Raw genomic sequence first — 21458 nt, forward strand, 5'->3', positions numbered from 1 at the left:
GATTGTTCCATAGTAGTATATAAAGATAGTCCTCATTCCTTCTTTGCGTCTCACTCCTTTTTATAGCTGCATGGCATTTCATTCTAGGATGCACCATAATTAAAATAACCCCCTAGTGATGAACATTTGGGCTGTTTCCAGGTTTTCCCAAATAATGATGCAATGAACAGCCCTGTGAATATATCTCTTCATATTTTTGATAGTATATTTATGGAATAGACCCTTTGAAGTAGAACTGCTGAATACAAAAAAGAAAAAGTGAAAGTGAAAGTTGCTCAGTCATGTCTGACTCTGTGACCCCACGGACTATACAGTCCATGGAATTCTCCAGGCCATAATACTGGAGTGGGTAGCCTTTCCTTTCTCCAGGGGATCATCCCAACTCAGGGACTGAACCCAGGTCTCCCTCATTGCAGGTGGATTCTTCACCAGCTGAGCCACAAGGGACACCAAGCAACTGCTTATATAATTTTGTTAGGTCCTTATCTATTTTGTTAGATAATTTTGTTAGAAATTCTTCTAAGGTTTAGATGCTTAAGAATAATGTGTGAGAGTGACTATTTCCCTACAGGCTTGCCAGCAGAGTGTGTTATCAAATTTCTTTTTACTTATGGCTAATTTGATGGGGTCACAAAGAGTAGGACATGACTGAGAGACTAAACAATTTGATAGATGAGAAATGATGTTTCTGTACACTTTTACTTTGCATTTTTCTATATATGGTGACACTGAGAATCTTTTACAAACAAGATATATTACCAACCCTTTTTCATTGAGGTAAGTTATATTTTTCTCATTTGTTATTTTATTTTGCTGAAGAGTTTTTTGGCCATGTAAATTTTTTAACAGTCAAATGATCAAACTTTTCATCATTGCTTCTAGAAATTAAATCAGAAAAGTTTTCCCTATACCTAGCTTGCTCACTTGTGTTTCTTCTAGCATTTGAATAGCTTTATATTTTCTATATAATTCTTTGGCCTACTTGAAATTTACCCTGCTGTGAGGTAAAGTAGGGATTTTCTCCTCTGAGCTCTTTTTTATTTCAATCTACTCTTCAACCCTGAGCACTTTACTCATTTTCGTAACTACAGGATCACACTTATCCATTCAACAAATTTTTATGGAAGATTTAATTAAGTAGCCTAGTCTTGTTTTACCTCAATGAAAACTGTTTCATAGTTTATAACTAATGATATAAAGTACTTTAAAATATCAAATGAAGGCATAAGGAAAAAAGTAAAAATTATTTTATATCCTACTACCTTATAATAATCATGCTTTTGTATCCTTGTTTATCCCATATACATATTGTTTGTTTTCTAAAAGTATTTCATATTTTAGGGTCTCATTTACCTTATATGTGCCATTTTTTTAGTGAAAAGTATTTCTATTTTACAGTTTGCGTTTTCCCCAGATTTCCTAATACATAAAGCCTTTACTGTTAAAGTAACACTTTAGGAATCCATTTCAACAGGATGTCTATTTTGTATCGAGCACTGTGCCATGTGAGTGACAGGAATACAACATGGAACAGAGGCACAACGAGATAGTTTCTCTACAGCCTAGTGGGAGATACGGACAAGCAAGGAGGTGAGCCATAGCAATGCAGTGAGGTAAGCATTAAAACTGGGAACATGTTGGAGTTTTGTGGGAGCAGATAGAGGATGCCATACCCATATTTGAGTACAATGATGAAGAGGGAAGAATCAAGGAACACTTGATTTCTAAACTGAGGCTGAAAAGAGGAATGTGAATTATCCAGATGAAGAGGATGATTACAGACAGGTGCTTCAGTATTTGTAAACACTGAGAAGAAAGAGGGTGATTCATTCAAGAACTAAAGCTCCAGGACAGAAACTAAAAAAAGAAAGAAATTAGAAGGGAGAAAAATACTGCTAAGCAGATAGGAAGGGACCAAATAAAACATCACATTGGGACTGTATCCTGAGGGAGACAGGGGGAGGAAGAGTGGTGGCAGACCAGTGCTCCCAAGGTAACAACTAAAGAAGGCAGACGTATTTTTAAAAAGTCAAGCTTGCCCCAGACAGAGAACCTTTGCTGGAGAAGATGAAAACAGGCAAGGCTTTCGGTGATTTATGAGACTGGAATGAACATTTTGAAACTTCAACAAGTCTCAACCTGAGTAGCCTACAGAAGACCTACTCAGTTATGTAGTTGCAAGGGAAGCTGAGGAACTAGGTCCAAAGCTTCAAAGAACAGAAGTTAAAATATCCTTCATATTTGTGGAAACACATCATAGGAAACCTAAGATGAAAGAACACGCCTACCAACAGAGAGAGGCAGGTCTTCCTTCCCATGAAGACATCCAACAGATTCTGGTGGGAGCCTAAAGAGCTTGTCTGGAAATCTCTGGAGAACAGAGCTAAATCAACTTCAGCATTTCAGGGCTGAGGGGACAAAGACCATCCAATCTCTCAATTAAAAAGCCTGGGACAAGGGACTTCCCTCACAATCCGGTGGTAAGACTTCACGTTTCACTGCAGAGGGAGGGAGTTTCATCCCTGGTTTGGATAACTCACAGCCAAAACACCAAAACATAAAACAGAAGCAATACTGTAACAAAGTCAATGAAAACTTTTAAAATGGTAAAAAAAAAAAAAAATCTTAAAAACAAAATTTAAAAAAACTTGGGAGAAGCATGCCTAAATAAAGGGGAGAATTAGAGACAGACTGTCTTATTAAAACAGCAATTACCTGTCAGCCAAAAGGAGACAAAAGAAACAAACAAAATATTTCATAATATGTAAATGAAATCCTACAAATCAGTAAGACAGACAATGCTATAGAAAATAACATTTTTAAAAGAGCATATGCAGATGGCCAACGTACATATGGAAAAGTGAATAATATCATTAATCACAAAGGAAATAAAAATTAAAGCACCATGTGATTTGACTCAACATCCACCAGAATGGCTAAAACAAAACACAGAAAATACAGATGGCCAACAAACACTTGAAAAAATGCTCAACATCTCTCATTATTAGAGAAATGCAAATCAAAACTACAATGAGGTACCACCTCACACTGGTAAGTACGAACGGCCATCGTCAAAAAATCTACAAACGATAACTGTTGGAGAAGGTGTGGAGAAAAGGGAGCTCTCTTACACTGTTGGTAGAACTGTAAATTGATGCAGCCAGTATGGAGAACAGTATGGAGGTTCCTTAAAACACTAAAATTAGAACTACCATATGATCCAGCAATCCCACTACTGGGCATATACCCTGAGAAAACCATAATTCAAAAGGACACATGTATCTCAACGTTCACTGCGGCACTATTTACAACAGCCAGGACATGGAAGCATTCTAAACGCCCACTGACAGATGAATGGATAAAGAAGATGTGGTGCACACATACAGTGGAATATCACTCAGCCATCAAATGAAAGAAACGCGGTCATCTGTAGTGATGTGGATGGACCTAGAGTCTGTCCTACAGACTGAAGTCAGAAAGAGAAAAGCACTGTATATTAACGCATATATATGGAATCCAGGGGAAAAAACAGTATAGGTATAAATCTATCTGCAGGGCAGGAATAGAGAAGCAGACACAGAATGGACACGTGGGTACAGTGGGGTAGGCATAGGTGGGGCAAACCGGGAAAGCATTCTAACATTTTTAAAATCGACATTAAATAAAGTATTCATAAATGCATAGCTGGTTTATCCCTCTATTTCCTGGCAAGACTGGACTCTTGATTTATTACTTTACTTTTTAAAAGTAAAGGTAATGAGTTTTAGCATACATTTTAAGTCTGAAAGCTTTCTAAATCTTCAAATGTGCATATCTCCTAAAGTATCTCTCCAATTCACATATGATTTTCCAAAGCACTAGAAACATATACTGTGTAGTTCTCTTAATTCTATGACTCAAGTCCTTCGGTTGCTTAAGACTTCTGAGAGACTAAAACTGCACAAAGGGCTTTAAATATTTTAAAACAGATTTGCTTGCCAGAACATTTTAGGCATATCTCAAAAAATCTTTTAAAGCTTTTATAAAAGGGCACTAGCATCTTTTCGATGTAATATTTACTTTGTTTGTTTCTACTGAGACTTGAAAATATGTGTACCATAACCCAACAGGCTGGTTAACAACCGTTATTATCTGGAAACTACAATAGAGAGGTAACCGACATAAATCTTAGGAATCATCTTGGAAATAACTATCAGCCATAGACAATTAAAGCTGCACGTTTGGCAGAAGCTACTCTGAATCTTCATAATCACAAATTCAGGCCCCTTTCCTTTTTAAAAAAGTGAATTCATTGTCAAACCCATAGATGTATCTTATTATATCAAGTAGAAATTCTTTTTACTAAGCATTAACATTTATAATCAGAAAGAACATATTCCTAACTAGGAAATTTTTCCTTTAGGTATTTTCTGCCAAAATCTTACTTATACAATCTGTTACATTGTGTATAATATTCAACTCTGCAGATGGTTGCATTTTCTTAATATTGCCTGTCTATAATTTTCACAATTACTACATTACATTTCATGGACTGTTTGTGCTATATAAATAGACTCCAGCTCTCTCTTTAGTCTTAAAACTAAGCAAGCACAGGTCTTGTAGGCCTATAAGGTGCAGCCCAACAGCTTCTTAGGTGTTTCTCACTTTATTTTAATTTTGTAATATTTTCCTCAAACTTTTATTTTAAAAAAGCTTTTTTAAACTTCTTTTGTGTTATGTTAGTTGCTCAGTTGAGTCCAACTCTTTGCAACCCAGGGACTGTACTCTAACAGGCTCCTCTGTCCGTGGGATTTCCCAGGCAAGAATACTGGAGTGGGTAGCCATTCCCTTCTCCAGGGGATCTTCCCAACCCACGGATAAATCGATCCTGGGTCTCCTGCACTGCAGATAGATTCTTTACCCTCTGAGCCACCAAGAGTTCTCCCAAAGGAAGTTTTTTCAGTAATAATGTTAATAGAAGCAACCAACTACTCCGAATGTAAATATTCATTGGGTTTTCTGCCTAAAAATATTGTATTTCCTCTCATACACAAGTCAGATAGGTTCCATAAGATAAGAAGTGAAACATATCCACTGGATTTGGTAATGAAGAGGTAGGTCATTGCTTGCTTCATTGAGAGCAATTTCAACAGAATGCAAGAGTTCACCAAGTTGAGAAACCAATGGAATAAAACTGAAGACAAAAAAATGTAAACTACTCTTTTGAGAAGTTAGAATAAAAGAGAGATTAGACAGTAACTAAAAAGAAACTCTATAGCTTTAATTAGATTAGAGCAACTGAAATAGGTTTATATCAAAGGGGGAAAGATCAAAAGAAAAGTGGAAATGCAAAATCAAAAAAAAAGAATAATGTTGCTGAGAGGAAGGGGTAAACAAAGGATCAGGTATCCATCAGTAAATGGGTGGCTTTGAAGAAAAAAGTTATCTTACTTTTCAAGGCCCACAGGGAGGAAATCAGGTTTTTCTTTGGAGGACAGTTACAGACTTCTGAGTTTCTTAACGACATTAACTGTCCTGCTGACCCAGGAGAAAGGTTAGTTACTCAAAGTGAGCAGATGGGAAAAAGGAGGGCATGTGGAAAGAGCCAAGGGTTTGTAAAGGTTACAGAAAATAAGAAAGCAGATGACCAAAGATAAGTAGATGATGGTACCATTAAGTGCACGCACGCGCACGCACGCACACACACACACACACACACCCTACATAATATTGGGTTGGCCAAAAAAGTTTGTTTGGGTTTTTCCATAACTTCTTAAGAAAAACCTGAATGAACTTTCTGGCCAACTCAGTATTTTGAAATGCACTTATAAAAACTGTTCTTAAAGCTAGATGAGAGACTTCTGCTTCTGGTAAGATGCGGTAACATGAACAAGAATTAACTCTCCTCTCTGAAATAACCGAAAAACAAACAAGGTGAAATATATGATATAATGATTTTTAAAACACTGAACACAATGTGATCCTTGAGAAATAGGAGACAAAATGAGTGGACCCTGTGGTTGCCAGCAGTTGTTTCCAGGCTATGGCACAGGAAAGAGGAAGCAATCTTTTTCCCTCTATGGTCCTCAAGACCAGAAAGACAACGAGAATTCACAAGACAACATGCCAGAGAGAGCTGCACAAAAAAAGAACTGCAAAGATCTGCAAATGATTCACCCTGAGTATTCAGCAAAACACTAATCAGTATATGTGAGAGAAAACTTCCAGAGTTTGGGGGTAAAAACAAGCATAAGGATTAAAGAGAATATACCTGATCCTCATGCAAGACTGGGAAGAGTGCCTGTTCCTGAAAGCCAAACTAAAAAACCAAAACTGTTTGGTAGAGTATACAAGCCTAGCCTCAGCAGTGGGAAATAATTAGCTCCAAAGTAAACCCTGCTCAGGTTTTGCCAATAAATCTAAAAAGCAAGACTCAAAGGGATCAAAATTATTTTTCAGCAACTTGACAGTATCCGAGAGTAAGAATATTGACTGGAAGACAAAAGTATCTAGTACCAAACAAGGTATAATTCATGTCTGATACTCAATCACAAATTACTAGATATACAAAAAAGTAGAGAAAAATATCAGTGATGAGAAGAAAATTCAATCAACCAGACCCAGAAATGACACAGGACTGAATTATAGACAAAGGCATTTCCATTCCAGTCCCACTCCCTAGAGTTGAAAATGAGCAGATTCATGTGGGTGGGGCTCCAACACACGGAAGCCTTTGGGCCCCCCATTCTGTGTTTGTAGGGAGTAGACTCCTGCTTCCCTGACCTTCCCTGAGTTCCAGAGGGCACATCTGAACAGTGGCTAGTCAGGGAAGGGAGAAGATGCAGAGACAAAGGAGGAGCTTGCAAGAAACAAACATGCAGATTTGAAGCAAGGTCTGCTTTAAGGAATACATGTAACAGTATCTTTGAACTCTCCTACAGAACTAAAACACCCCCAAAATGGAAGATGAACTTCTTGATGGAGCATTCTTCAGTGCAGTAAGGTCACAATTTGATAACCTCAAGAACCTCAGCTTAGGACTCCCCTGGTGGTCCAGTGGTTAAGAATCCACCTGCCAATGCTGGGGACATGCGTTTGATTCCTGGTCGGGGAAGATTCCACATGTCGCAGGACAGCTAAACAAGCCCACCACACCTAGAGAGTAGCCCCTTGGTGTAACAGTGAAGACCCAGTGCAACCAGAAAATAAACAACAACAAAAAAAGAACCATTTCTTATGGGGAGACCACCTGAGACCACCAGATTAAAGGAATCCAGGCACTGCACATATCCTGACCCTTGTCAGCAACCCCGCTCTTGAGCCACTGCTACAGAACTCCTCACCAAATCTCTCCAGGTTGGGACACAAAGTTTTTCAGGCTATGAGCCCACTGTGTTGCCCTGTGTCTGACAAAATAAGAATGGTATTCTTTTCTACTTCACCCAATATTCTGTCTCTGAGATTTAATTCAGTACGAGTGTACAGAGGCTGAGTTTTCAGCATCAGAGTTACACTCTCTTAGTATTTGTGTGATTTTTGAGATGAAGCTTACCTTATACAGTTTCTACTAAAATGTGATAAGTAAACCAATCATAAACAATACTGGAAGATGTAATGATTAAAGGTTTGAAATTTTTCAATAATGCTAAGGCTATTTCTTTGGTACACTCCTTCCATATTGAGAGAAAAAATATTACAAATGAAATTTAAATTTACTCATTAAACAAAGAAAGTAAAATACGGTCTACAACAACTCCAAGGTTTCTGTAAGGGCTTTAAAGTGATAAGGTACATTTTCAGTGAATGCTTGAAAACAGAAATATTATAATAGCCATAAATGAGCTTTTACATTAGCCTTCTTTTATTCTGAAAACCAAGATTTTAACGAATTTTGTAATTATTAATATTTTGTAGGTAAATTTACATCTTTGCATTTCTATACTGGTATGTAAGTATTAATAAATGTATTTCTTTAAACATAATTGGCTTACAGTGTGAAAGTATTACAGAAAACTTCATGAGGATAATTGGTTTCATGAAAAACTATTAGTTTCATGCATGGAGTAAGAAGCTAGAATAACTAAAATTACTCAGTAAATAAATAAAGATAATTTCTACTTTAGTGACTGAAACTCATACGTTACTTATACAAACATGGATGTGCATTAAAAAAATTGAAACAAAGCAGAGCCAAAAACAGTCTTACACATATATAACCACATGATGTTCAACTAAAGTGCCAGGACAGTCAACAGGCAAAGCATAACATCTCAGATCCACATGTAAAGAAATAAACCTTAACCATATCTCATACCATACACAAAAATTAACTCCAAATGAATCCAGTAAAACTTCTACAATAAAATATAGGAGGAAATGCTTACAGCCTTAGGTTAGACAAAGATTTCTTAGGTCAAACAATCCTCCAAAAGTTATAAAAGAAAAATTGATAAGTTATACTGGTTCAAAAATAAAACTTGTCATTTGGAAGATACCATTAAGAAAATGAACAGGCAAACACAGACAGATGTATCTGCAAAATAAACATCTGAGAAAGGACTTTGAATCCAGATATATAAAATTATCTTAAGACTTAATTAGAAGACAGTGAAAGTGAAAGTGTTAGTCATAGTCATGTCCAACTCATTGTGACCCCATGGACTGAAGGCTGCCAGGTTACTCTGTCCATGGAATTCTCCAGGCAAGAATACTGGAGTGGGTTGCCATTTCCTCCTCCAAGGGATCTTTCCAATCCAGGGATCAAACCTGGGTCTCCTAAATTGCAGGCAGATTCTTTATCACTGTGCCACCAGGGAAGCGTGAAGAAGAGGACAAGCAATAAGCTAAAAAATTAAAGCTTAAAAGTCAATACTTTTTACAAATACTTGATTAATAAAGACATACAGATGGAAAATAAATGTGAAAATATGGTTATCACTAGTCTTTAGGCCAGTGGAAGTTAAAACCACAATGAAAATCTACTAAACACAAGAATGGCTAAAAGTAAAATAACAATATCATGGATTGATAAAAAGGTAGAGGAATTATCATACATTGTTGATGTGGATGAAAAATCATACATTCATCTTAGGAAACAGTTCAGCAGTTATTTAAAGGTAACATATACGTATCAAATGATTAGGAAATTCCACTTAAGTATTTATCCAAGAAAATGAAGACATATGTCTACAAAAGATTTGTATGTAAATGATTACAGTAGCTTTACTCATAATAACCTCAAACTTTAATAACCCAGTTATCCTCCAACTGAGGAATAGACAAATAGCATATATCTATACAATGAAAGTTTAGTCAGAAATAAAAATAAGACTATTGGAACATGCAACAACATGAATAATTCTTAAAATAACTACACATTGCTATAAAAGTTCTCATACTGCATGATTCCAGTTTTATAACAATCTATGAAAAGCTACGGAGAAGGTGATGGCACCCCACTCCAGTACTCTTGCCTGGAAAATCCCATGTACAGAGGAGCCTGGTAGGCTGCAGTTCATGGGGTCGCTAAGAGTCGGACACGACTGAGCAACTTCCCTTTCACTTTTCACTTTCATGCACTGGATAAGGAAATGGCAAACCACTCCAGTGTTCTTGCCTGGAGAATCCCAGGGACGGGGGAGCCTGGTGGACTGCCGTCTATGGGGTCACACATATTTTTACATATTAAAAAAGATGACCAGACAGATATGTAAAGCACAGAAAAGCACAGTATTCTCGGAGTAGAGTGATTTGTAGAAGAAAATGGAGAGAATCAGTCCTAAATAAATCCTCTGCGTAAGTTCTGTCTGGCCACACAGGAATGAAGACCTCTGTGGTCACTACCTTGCTGCACAGTTCTTTACAAATAGAAGCAGCGAAGCAGGTACTGTGGTTTATTCACCCAGGACTGCCAGGGACTAAATAATGCTTACATATACTAGTACTTTCAGTAAATGTTTTTGAATAAAAATTTAACTACATACAAACTCTCAACATTCTTTTAAAAAGCCTCCATACATTTAATGCTCTTACATTCAAAACAAAAACACTTCCATGATATTAGCTAGTTTATATTTCACTGTTTAGAACTACCCTGTGCTGTTATTTCATGACAAAAACAGAGAGAAAATTTTTCGATGATATTTGGTTAAGCAACTTTTAATTCATGATGCGGGCATTTCATCTGTTCATTCATCAAATCATCATTTTTACAAAAAGGAAAAAGCTATAAGGTCTCTGTGTCTTAATATCTCTTAGTTAGGAACTAAAATACTCTAATTAAAATACTCTACAAGCATTAACAAAATTCTTCAACATCAAACATCCTTTTACACAGAAAAAATTCAGAGTTCCCCTGATTGAATTATGGAGAATTAACTTATTCTTTTGAAGAATGTCATTTCATATCCTAAGTATTTTAAAAGTGTAGAAAAGAACTTATTGCTTATATAACTAAATATACAAGTAACATAAGAAATGACAATTACCCAGGAGTTTCTGAAAGATATGTTCTATAAACCAATAGATCAAAACTTCTTGAAGTAACTGAAAAACTTTGGAATTATTCTGCAAAATAAACACTATACTTACAATTTGTTGCTGTCTGAAATTGAGAAGAAAGTGCTTGAGTAACTGAATTCCAAAATGTATATAAAATTTCAGCCTGTCCATCCTGTGGCCCAAAAAAAGGGGGGTGTATTATTTTTTTTAATGATAATGGATAAGATATAGCACTGACAATGTATTAAAAATGTATTAAATCGAAATTCCTAAGATATCTATCAAACAATGAAATTATTAAGTAACTAAGTAGAAATATATAGATGATTCAAATCACGTCTCATGTTCAGATAATCAGTCACCATCCTTCTCTGCTACTAACTAGCTGTGTGAGCTTGAGCAAATTGCTAAATCATTGTATGACTATGGTAACAGTACCTACACTGCAGAATTATTAAGAGGATTTTTAAAGTTTATAAAAGTGAACTCTTGTGACAGTTCTTATAACATATAATAAACCCTCAGTGAATGTTAGTTATTACTATAACAATTATCATCCTCATTTTATATACAAAAGGCAATTTGTGTGACCATAAGAAAATGAAGAACAAGCATACTTAAATTAACATTGACCAGCAGAATATAATTCACCAACTACAAAAGAGAACCGCCTGAAGAATAGATATAATTTTTTGTTTTCTTTTTTAAGTCACAGAAATTACTATATGGAATAAGAAATGGCAACCCACTCCAGTATTCTTGCTGGGAAAATTTCATGGACAGAGGAGCCTGGCAGGTTACAGTCCATGGGGTAACAAAGAGTAGGATACAACTGAGTACAAATTACTATTACTCAGCTTAGCAGGACTCTATCATCCAACTATTAACACATATTTTAGAAAGCAATTACTACATGAAAGGATAGACATTAGTTTAAGTATCATTTGTTAAAAAAGTATTCTAATACTGTTAAAACAAAATGAACTTCTAGAAATTTTACCATGTCCTTTAAGGTACTTCTCCTATATGCGTGGTAATTGTTGATATTCTATTTTTGAAGTACAAGAATGCCAATTTCACATGGTTCACTTTAATCACATAAATATGTATAATGCTCAAATATGACTACTCTCATAAAAAAAATAATTAAGAAACTCATTAATTCTGTTTTAGTTTTGCACTTGCAAAAATGAAATTCTACTTTTCAAGGTTATAAAGAAAATGAACTATGAAAAATACTGATTTCTTACTCCTATATCTACATACATATCTATTTTCCTCGTTATTTGTTTCTTTAGTAAGTCTTTTGTTTTGATTTCAAATAGGTATTGTGTATCACAAAAAGAGGCAAATCAAATAATTGCTAGTTTTTTACTCAGGGATCAGAAAGTAGATTTAGATCACCAAGATTTTATGCAATATGTATATTGTATATATGCATGCTCAGTTGCTCAGTGGTGTCCGACTCTGCAATGCTATGGACTGCAGTCTGCCAGGCTCCTCTTGTTCCAGGTAAGAAAACTGGAATGGGTTGCCATTTCCTCCTCCAGGGGATCTTCCCAACTCAACGATCAAACCTGCATCTCCTATGTCTCCTGCATTGGTAAGCAGATGCATTGTATATCATATAGACAAGGACCAATGATACCACAAGGAATTATATTCAATATCTTGTAATAACTTCTAATGGAAAAGAATCTGGAGAAGTATATATATCTACTATATATAAAACTAGAACTGAATCACTTTGCTGTACTGTAACTAATGCAACATTGTAACTGCTAAAATTTTAGTTAAAACTTTTCATCATATTAAAGAATCATTATATCACACTAATAAAATGAAGGACAAAACCACATGATCATCTCAACTGATAGACAAAATAGCATTAGACAAAGTTCAACACACTTTCATGATAAAACCACTCAACAAGCTAGGAAATTATCACAACATAATAAAGGCCATATATGACAAGTCCACAGGTAACATCATAATGGTAAAAATCTGTAAGCTAAGATGCAGAACATTTGATGAGTATATATACATACCTCCACATGCCTATATATATGCTTCTACACACACACTTAAGTAAGAAAATGGGTTAATCTTGCTTAAGCATACAAATACAAAATTTTCAGGTATAATAGTAAATTGACTTTGGTATTTTAATTATCTACCTAAACAAGTTGGATTTATATCAGCAATGTAAGTATCATTAAATATTAGGAAATGTATTAATGCAATAGCCCAATGTTTCCAATAAGGAAATCTACAGAATCATGTAGCTGTGTGAACAAAGGGCAATTAATACAGTTCATTTAAATTAAAAAAATACTTAACACCCAGTTCTCATTTTTTTAAAAAATTCATAGAAAAACATGCATAAAATGATTCCCGTCCTTTTAAAATCGTGGTTAAAAAACACAAAATCTTAGCCACTTTGAAGATGACAGTAGTGTTAATTCCATGTACCTTGTGCAACAGATCCCTGCAATTTTTCCATCTTGCAAAACGGAAACTCTATAACTAATGAACTACTCCCATTTTCTTTCTCCCCCAGCCCTTGCAAACTACCTAGCTACTTTCCAAGAACTTACCTATACAAAACATATGTGTTTTTGTGATCAGACTGTTTCATTTAGCATGATGTCAAGATTCAACCATCTTTAGCATCTTGTTAAAGACTAAATAATATTCCATTGCATCTATGTACACAAGTATTTCTGTGCCTGTAAAATATTTTCTTTTTTTAAGCGACATTTTTAAAATTTTATTTGTTTTAATTAGAGGCTAATTACTTTACAATATTATAGTGGCCTTTGCCATACATTCACATGAATCAGCCATGGGTGTACATATGTTCCCCATCCTGAATCCCCCTCCCACCTCTCTCACCATCCCATCCATTAGGGTCATCCCAGTGCATCAGCCCTGAGCACCCTGTCTCATGCATCAAACCTGAGCTGGCGATCTGTTTCACATATGATAATATACATGTTTCAATGCTATTCTTTCAAATCATCCCACCCTTGCCTTCTCCCACAGAGTCCAAAGACTGGTCTATAGATCTGTGTCTCTTTTGCTGTCTTGCATATAGGGTCATTGTTACATTCTTTCTAAATTCCATACATATGTGCTCAGTTGAGTTCAGTTCAGTCACTCAGTTGTGTCTGACTCTTCCCCACCCCATGAATCACAGCACGCCAGGCCTCCCTGTCCATCAGCAACTCCCGGAGTTCACTCAAACTCATGTCCTTCGAGTCAGTGATGCCATCCAGCCATCTCATCCTCTGTCATCCCCTTCTCCTCCTGTCCCCGATCTCTTCCAGCATCAGGGTCTTTTCCAATGAGTCAACTCTTCACATGAGGTGGTCAAAGTACTGGAGTTTTAGCTTTAGCATCAGTCCTTCCAATGAACACCCAGGACTGATCTCCTTTAGGGTGGACTGGTTGGATCTCTCTGCAGTCCAAGGGACTCTCAAGAGTCTTCTCCAATACCACAGTTCAAAAACATCAATTTTTCGGTGCTCAGCTTTCTTTATAGTCCAACTCTCACATCCACACATAATCACTGGAAAAATCAAAGCCTTGACTAGATGGACCTTTGTTGGCAAAGTAATGTCTCTGCTTTTGAATATGCTGTCTAGCTTGGTCATAACTTTCCTTCCAAGGAGTAAGCGTCTTTTAATTTCATGGCTGCAATCATACCATCTGCAGTGATTTTGGAGCCCAAGAAAATAAAGTTAGCCACTGTTTCCCCATCTATTTGCCATGAAGTGATAGGACCGGATGCCATGATCTTAGTTTTCTGAATGCTGAGATTTAAGCCAAGTTTTTCGCTCTCCTCTTTCTACTTCATCAAGAGGTGCTTTAGTTCTTCTTCACTTTCTGCCATAAGGGTGGTGTCATCTGCATATCTGAAGTTATTGACATTTCTCCCAGCAATCTTGATTTCAGCTTGTGCTTCTTCTAGCCCAGCGTTTCTCATGATGTACTGCGCATATAAGTTAAATAAGCAGGGTGACAATATACAGCCTTGACATACTCTTTTTCCTACTTGGAACCAGTCTGTTGTTCCATGTCCAGTTCTAACTGTTGCTTCTTGACCTGCATACAGATTTCTCAAGAGGCAGGTTAGGTGGTCTGGTATTCCCATCTCTTTCAGAATTTTCCAGTTTATTGTGATCCACACAGTCAAAGGCTTTGGCATAGTCAATAAAGCAGAAATAGATGTTTTTCTGGAACTCTCTTGCTTTTTCCATGAGCCAGCAGATGTTGGCAATTTGATCTCTGGTTCCTCTGCCTTTTCTAAAACCAGCTTGAACATCTGGAAGTTCACGGTTCACGTATTGCTGAAGGCTAGCTTGGAGAATTTTGAGCATTACTTTACTAGCTTGTGAGATGAGTACAATTGTGCAGTAGTTTAAGCATTCTTTGGCATTGCCTTTCTTTGGGATTGGAATGAAAACTGACCTTTTCCAGTCCTATGGCCACTGCTGAGTTTTGCAAATTTGCTGACATATTGAGTGCAGCACTTTCACAGCATCATCTTTCAGGATTTGAAACACCTCAACTGGAATTCCGTCACCTCCACTAGCTTTGTTCGTAGTGATGCTTTCTAAGGCCCACTCAACTTCACATTCCAGGATGTCTGGCTCTAGGTGAGTGATCACACCATTGTGATTATCTGCGTCATGAAGTTCTTTTTCGTACAGTTCTGTGTATGCTTGCCCCCTTTCTTAATATCTTCTGCTTCTGTTAGGTCCTTACCATTTATGTCCTTTATTGAGCCCATCTTTGCATGAAATGTTCTCTTGGTATCTTTAATTTTCTTGATTTCATATGGCAGTTCTATTTCCAGTTTTTTAAGGAATCTCCACAATGTTCTCCATATTGGCCATACTAGTTTGCATTCCCACCAACAGTGTAAGAGGGTTCCCTTTTCTCCAAACCCTCCCCAGCATTTATTTATTTATTTTTTACTTTATTTTACTTTACAATACTGTATTGGTTTTGCCATACATTGACATGAATCCACCACGGGTGTACATGCGTTCCCAAACATGAACTCCCCTCCCACCTCCCTCCCCACAACCTCCCTCTGGGTCATCCCCGTGCACCGGTCCAAGCATGCTGTATCCTACATTTATTGCTTATAGACTTTTGGATAGCAGTCATTCTGATTGGTGTGAAATGGTACCTCATTGTAGTTTTGATTTGAATTTCTCTGATAATGAGCAATGTTGAGCATCTTTTCATGTGTTTGCTAGCCATTTATATGTCTTCTTTGGAGAAATGTTTGTTTAGTTCTTTGGCCCATTTTTTGATTGGGTGGTTTATTTTTCTGGAATTGAGCTGCAGGAGCTGCTTGTATATTTTGGAGATTAATTCTTTGTCAGTTGCTTCGTTTGCTATTTTCTCCCATTCTGAAGGCTGTCTTTTCACCCTGCTTATAGTTTCCTTTGTTGCGCAAAAGCTTTTAAGTTTAATTAGGTCCCATTTGCTTATTTTTGCTTTTATTTCCACTAGTCTGGGAGGTGGGTCATAGAGGATCCTGCTATGATTTACGTCAAAGAGTGTTTTTCCTATGTTTTCCTCTAGGAGTTTTATAGTTTCTGGTCTTATGTTTAGATCTTTAATCCATTTTGAGTTTATTTTTGTGTATGGTTTTAGAAAATGTTCTAGTTTCATCTTTTACAAGTGGTTGACTAGTTTTCCCAGCATAACTTGTTAAAGAGATTGTCTTTTCTCCATTGTATATTCTTGCCTCCTTTGTCAAAGATAAGGTGTCCATAGGTGCATGGATTTATCTCTGGGCTTTCTGTTTTGTTCCATTGATCTATATTTTTGTCTTTGTGCCAGTACCTTATGACTGTAGCTTTGCAGTATACCCTGAAGTCAGGCAGGTTGATTCCTCCAGGTCCATTCTTCTTTCTCAAGGTTGCTTTGGCTATTCAAGATTTTTTGTATTTCCATAGAAACTGTGAAATTATTTGTTCTAGTTAAATTATTTGTTCTAGTACTGTGAAAAATACTGTTGGTAGCTTGATAGGGATTGCACTGAATCTATAGATTGCTTTCGGTAGTATACTCATTTTCACTATATTGATTCTTCCGACCCATGAACATGGTATATTTCTCCATCTATTTGTGTCATCTTTGATTTCTTTCATCAGTGTTTTAGTTTTCTATATATGAGTCTTTTGTCTCTTTAGGTCAGACAGTTCAATTGCTTCTATCTCTTGGCTATTATGAATAATGCTGCAATGAACACGGCAGGGCAAATCTGTCTTTAAGATCCTGTTTACAATTCTTTTAGATTTCTATCTCCAGAAAAGAGATTGCTGGATTATATATTAATTCTATTTTTACCTTTTTTGAGAAAACTCTATACTGTTTTTCTTAGCAGCTGCACCATTTTACATTCCTAATAACAATGTACAAGGGTACTGATTTCTCCACATCCTCACCAACACTTGTATACTGTTTTGAAAAGTTATGCTAACCAGTGCATTTGCTATCTCATTATGATTTTGATTTGTACTTCCTGATGATTAGTGGTGCTGATGATCTTTTAATTTGCTTGTTGGTCATTTGCATGCCTTCTTTGAAGAAATGTCTATTTGTATGTCTATTCAAGTCCTTCACACATTTTTTTAGTTGAGTTACTTGGTTTCTTGTTACTATTGTTGAGTTGTAGGGGTTCTTTATATATTATGAACATCAACCCTTTATCAAATATATAGCTTGCAAATATTATCTCTCATTCTGTGGGTTGCCTTTTCATTCTATTGTTTCCTTTGTCACAAAGAAGTTTCAAAGTTTGACGTACTCCTATTTTTGCTTTTCTAGCCTGTGATTTTCGTGTTATATCCATGAAATCACTGCCAAGTGCAATGTTATGAAGATTTTCCCCTGTTTTCTACTATGAGTTTTAAAATTTTAGTTCTTACATTTAGGGTTTTAATTCATTTTGAATTCATTTTTTAATACAGTAGGGTTTTAACTCAGTTTGAATTGATGTTTTAATACAGTTTAAGGTAAGGGTCTAATTTCTTCATTTTGCACAGGAACATCCAATTTTCCAGCATCATTTCTAGAAGAGACTAGTAATACAAGGTTTGTGTGACCCTCTTTATTCTACATACCATTATTTGTCTTTTTTTAATCTGAAATTAATACTGTCACTATTGCTTTCATTTAGAAATGTTTATCAATCTATTTATTTTATTCTTTCTTGTTTGTTTTTTGATGTGACTCTTATAAATCTATTTTATTTTTAAACATTGTTTTGTCTTTTAATAAGGAAACTACAAACCAAATATGTTTAACTAATAGGTTGTTTCAGCTTTTATCATCTCATTGTGTTTCCTTTGTTTTCTGTGTTTGTTCTGTGGATTGTTTTTGTTTGCTTTTATCTTCTCTAGAGGCTTTTCATTTATTCATTTTGGATGTGTCATTATCTATTCCTACAACTAACCATAAATTCCTTTCAGGCAAATCATCTCTGTAAGTCTACAGAATTACTGAAATAGATTCCTAGAAATAACAGGAAATCTTCAAGGCTTTTTTATAATTGCCAAAGTAAACAAGAAAATTATAAGACATAGACACGCCATTTTAAAAGAAAACATAGGGTCCCAGATAATCTGGCTACTTCTTCCTTTTTAGTGACAAGTCACATAAAACTTCAAAGCCAGAAAGTATGTACTTTTAACTTATTCAGAGAACTCAAGAGTGTCCATGCTCTAGAATGTATGTGAACCTTGGCTAAGAAATTAATGTTTTCTGAATATCCATTATGTAACAGGCATTGCTGAATGTTATCTCACTTAAATCTTACAACAACCACTAGAGTATAAGGTCCACAATAGTAGAGGTCTCATTTTATCTTTTTTACCACTCTAATTACAGCATTGAGACTGTGACCTAGACATAAAGGCACATAATAAATATTTATTTTGAGAATGAGCAGATGACATTTTTATGTCCCTTTTCTGAGTAAAAGGACTTCCCTGGTGGCTCAGATGGTAAAGCATCTGTCTACAATGTGGGAGACCTGGGTTTGATCCCTGGGTTGGGAAGATCCCCTGGAGAAGGAAATGGCAATCCACTCCAGGACTATTGCCTGGAAAATCCCACGGACAGAGGAGCCTGGTAGGCTACAGTCCATGGGGTCGCAAAGAGTCGGACATGACTGAGCGACTTCACTTCACTTTTCGGAGTAAAAACAAAGGTCAAAGAGAAAACGTGACTTGCTTAGAATTACACAGAAAGTGGGAGAGCTGGGATTTGATCTAAAGTCTGTTTGGTTGAAAGTATTGTGTGTGCTAAGTCGGTTCAGTCATGTCTGATTCTGTGCACCCCATGGGCTGCACCCTGCCAGAATCCTCTATCCATGGGATTATCTAGCCAAGAACACTGGAGTGGGTTACCATGCCCTCCTCCAGGGGATCTTCCTGACCCAGGGATCAAACTCACGTCTCTCATGTCTCCTGCATTGGCAGGTGGGTTCTTTACCACTAGTGCCACCTGAGAAGCCCCTATCAAAGTATTAGTCCCCTTTAACTTAACTTACAAAACCTTATATGGTATCACTGATAAGAAGTCCAGGGGTCCCCAAGGGGAGAAGGGTCTGGAATTCTCAAAGAGAAGGAATGGACAAACTTTTCTTTCTCTCTACTTTTCTTGGTCTTAGTCACATAAAACGTTTTTATTTTTAAGCCTAGAACTGATGATTACACAACCAACAATTCGGTTTGGATTCTGTACCAAGGATTATATAGCAGTGTATCCTGCTTGAGGACAGTTTCTCCTTCCTGAGGGCCTTCTGGCTAATCCTGTTATCTTCAAATATGGATTGTGGGAATGTGTCTCTTTGCAACCTCTGAACATTGTTTTGACTCACTATAATAACTAACTGGAGAGTATATAACTCCATTGCTAACACTAGTAAGGTAATCTTTCTGCCCCCTTCTGATGTCGATGTCAGAAGCTTTCTCTCTCCCTTTTATACTTTAATAAAACTCTATTACACAAAAGCTCTGAGCGATCAAGCCTTGTCTCTGGCCCCGGATTGAATTCTTCTCTTCCAGAGGCCAAGAATCCGGGCGTCTTTTCGTGCGTCAGCAACAATCCTTCAATTGTCCCAGTCTATTTCTTTTGTTACACCCCACTGAGTCAAAGATTCAACCACACTCCATTTCTTTCAGGCTCTTGAAGGTTCTTTTGTAGTTTCTCCCAGTTATTAGCCTTTAAACTAGAACCTTCATCAGTCAATTTAGGTGTCATTTCTCTTGGTTCCCCTATGTTTGGTGTGCTCTATTAAATACATCTGTTGCACCCCATATTCCCCATCATAATTACATTTTCCCACTTAAATAAAGGAACAGAACAGTGGTCAAGAAGAGGAAGCCTGAAAGTAGGGTATTAAAGTTCAAATCCAGACTCTACCACCTCTACTGACAGAACCTGTGGGACATCTGAGTGAAGATGATCTAGGACATGGAAAAGATACAACTCTCTTGCTTAAGAATAAAATCTAAGCCGGAGAAAGAAATTTAGGTGATATCATCATCTGGAGGTGGTAGAAACTGTTAGAATGTGTGAGCTTTTCTACAGATTGCATATGGCATAAGAAGAAAAGGATAGGATCCAGGGGAACAATACTACTTAAAGGTTGGGAAATAAATAAGAAATAAATAAATAAGAAAGACAAGTGGGTAGAGCTTGGGCACAAGTTAGTGATTGATGAAACTGAATGATGGATACATAGGGAGACACTGCCCTATATTTTGGTTCTATTTTAGCTTTTATTTGAAATGTTAATAATAAAATGTTTTTAAAAGAAGGGCAGGTGGAGGTAGAGGAACTGATGAAGGATTCTGAAAAGATGCAGTATTTGTGAAAGGGGAAAGCAGAAGTCATTACTACCTCAAAGGAACAAAGTGGAGTAAGCACAAAGATTTGGTAGTTGGGGCATCATAATTCTTTTAGTAAGAACTGTTTTGGTGGAGCAGAAGCTTGATTTCAATGGTCTGGAACAAAACAAGTAAGAAATAGAGATACCAAGTAGTTTACGGAAATCTTGGGATGAAGGGAAGAAATGCTTACAGAGAGGTACAGGACCAAGGATTTTGCTCTGGTTTTGGGTTTAGATGGTAGGTCCTTGGGAGGAAGTAAGTGGGAAAGGTGGATATTGGAGAAAGCAGAGCGTGCCCCAGACACTGATAAAATATAGAACACAAACAAAAGTAGAAGGACAAGTCTGAGAAAAGAGAAGATACAACCAACAACCTAATACAATTCAAAGAAGATTATAATCTTTGATACAGAAAGGGAAGGCAAAGAACAATTCAGAGAGATTTTTTTTAAGACAGTAAACTATAGTCCTAGGGTCACAAAGAGTCAGACACAACTGAAGCAACTTAGGACAGACGGACAGATGAACTAGATGAGACAAAGTGAGAGGGAACCAGGTGTAATTCAGTTATAATCAAAGGACAAGAGGAAGTCAAAGGTTTGGCAACAAGTCAGACCCAGAGATCTCTGTGGAGAGATCACATTGTAAGAAAGCCTGAAGACTCAAATAAAAAAACCAAACAGATATGAATTTTATATTAGCTCTTAATCATCTTCTGGATGAAAGTAGAGGGAGCCTAGGGAAGCAAATATAAAGCAAAGAAAAAAGTTATCTTTACTGGAAAAGAGCCTTCAGGGAGCAACATTTTGCTCTAATTACAATAAAGGAAGGTACAGAAATTCAGTAGGGACTTTAAGATGAACACCAAAAAGCAAAATGAGAATACCTATGCAACCAAAAGAATTCCACTTAAAATCAAAATGCTGGCTTTTATATGCATATTGTTCTAAAATAAAAGAATATTTATGGGACAAGCTACTTGTTGTTTTAAGAAATGAGGGCTTAGATAAGGTGGCAGTGGGAGAGGTGAAAAGTAGACAGATTTCAGTTAACTTCT

At 36.5% G+C, this 21458-nt stretch overlaps 1 protein-coding gene across 2 annotated transcripts in view; it reads right to left on the reverse strand.

Moving 5' to 3' along the window:
- The window catches only part of COG5 (component of oligomeric golgi complex 5), a 279231-nt gene that overhangs the window by 81530 nt on the left and 176243 nt on the right, over nucleotides 1-21458 (reverse strand). For both annotated transcript variants that reach the window (XM_069587900.1, XM_069587901.1), the window contains exon 11: nucleotides 10570-10651. In XM_069587900.1, coding sequence (XP_069444001.1) covers nucleotides 10570-10651 — 82 coding nt within the window. The remainder of the gene's footprint in view (nucleotides 1-10569; nucleotides 10652-21458) is intronic.

This window comes from Ovis canadensis, chromosome 4 (assembly GCF_042477335.2).
Source record: "Ovis canadensis isolate MfBH-ARS-UI-01 breed Bighorn chromosome 4, ARS-UI_OviCan_v2, whole genome shotgun sequence".
Taxonomy (NCBI): domain Eukaryota; kingdom Metazoa; phylum Chordata; class Mammalia; order Artiodactyla; family Bovidae; genus Ovis; species Ovis canadensis.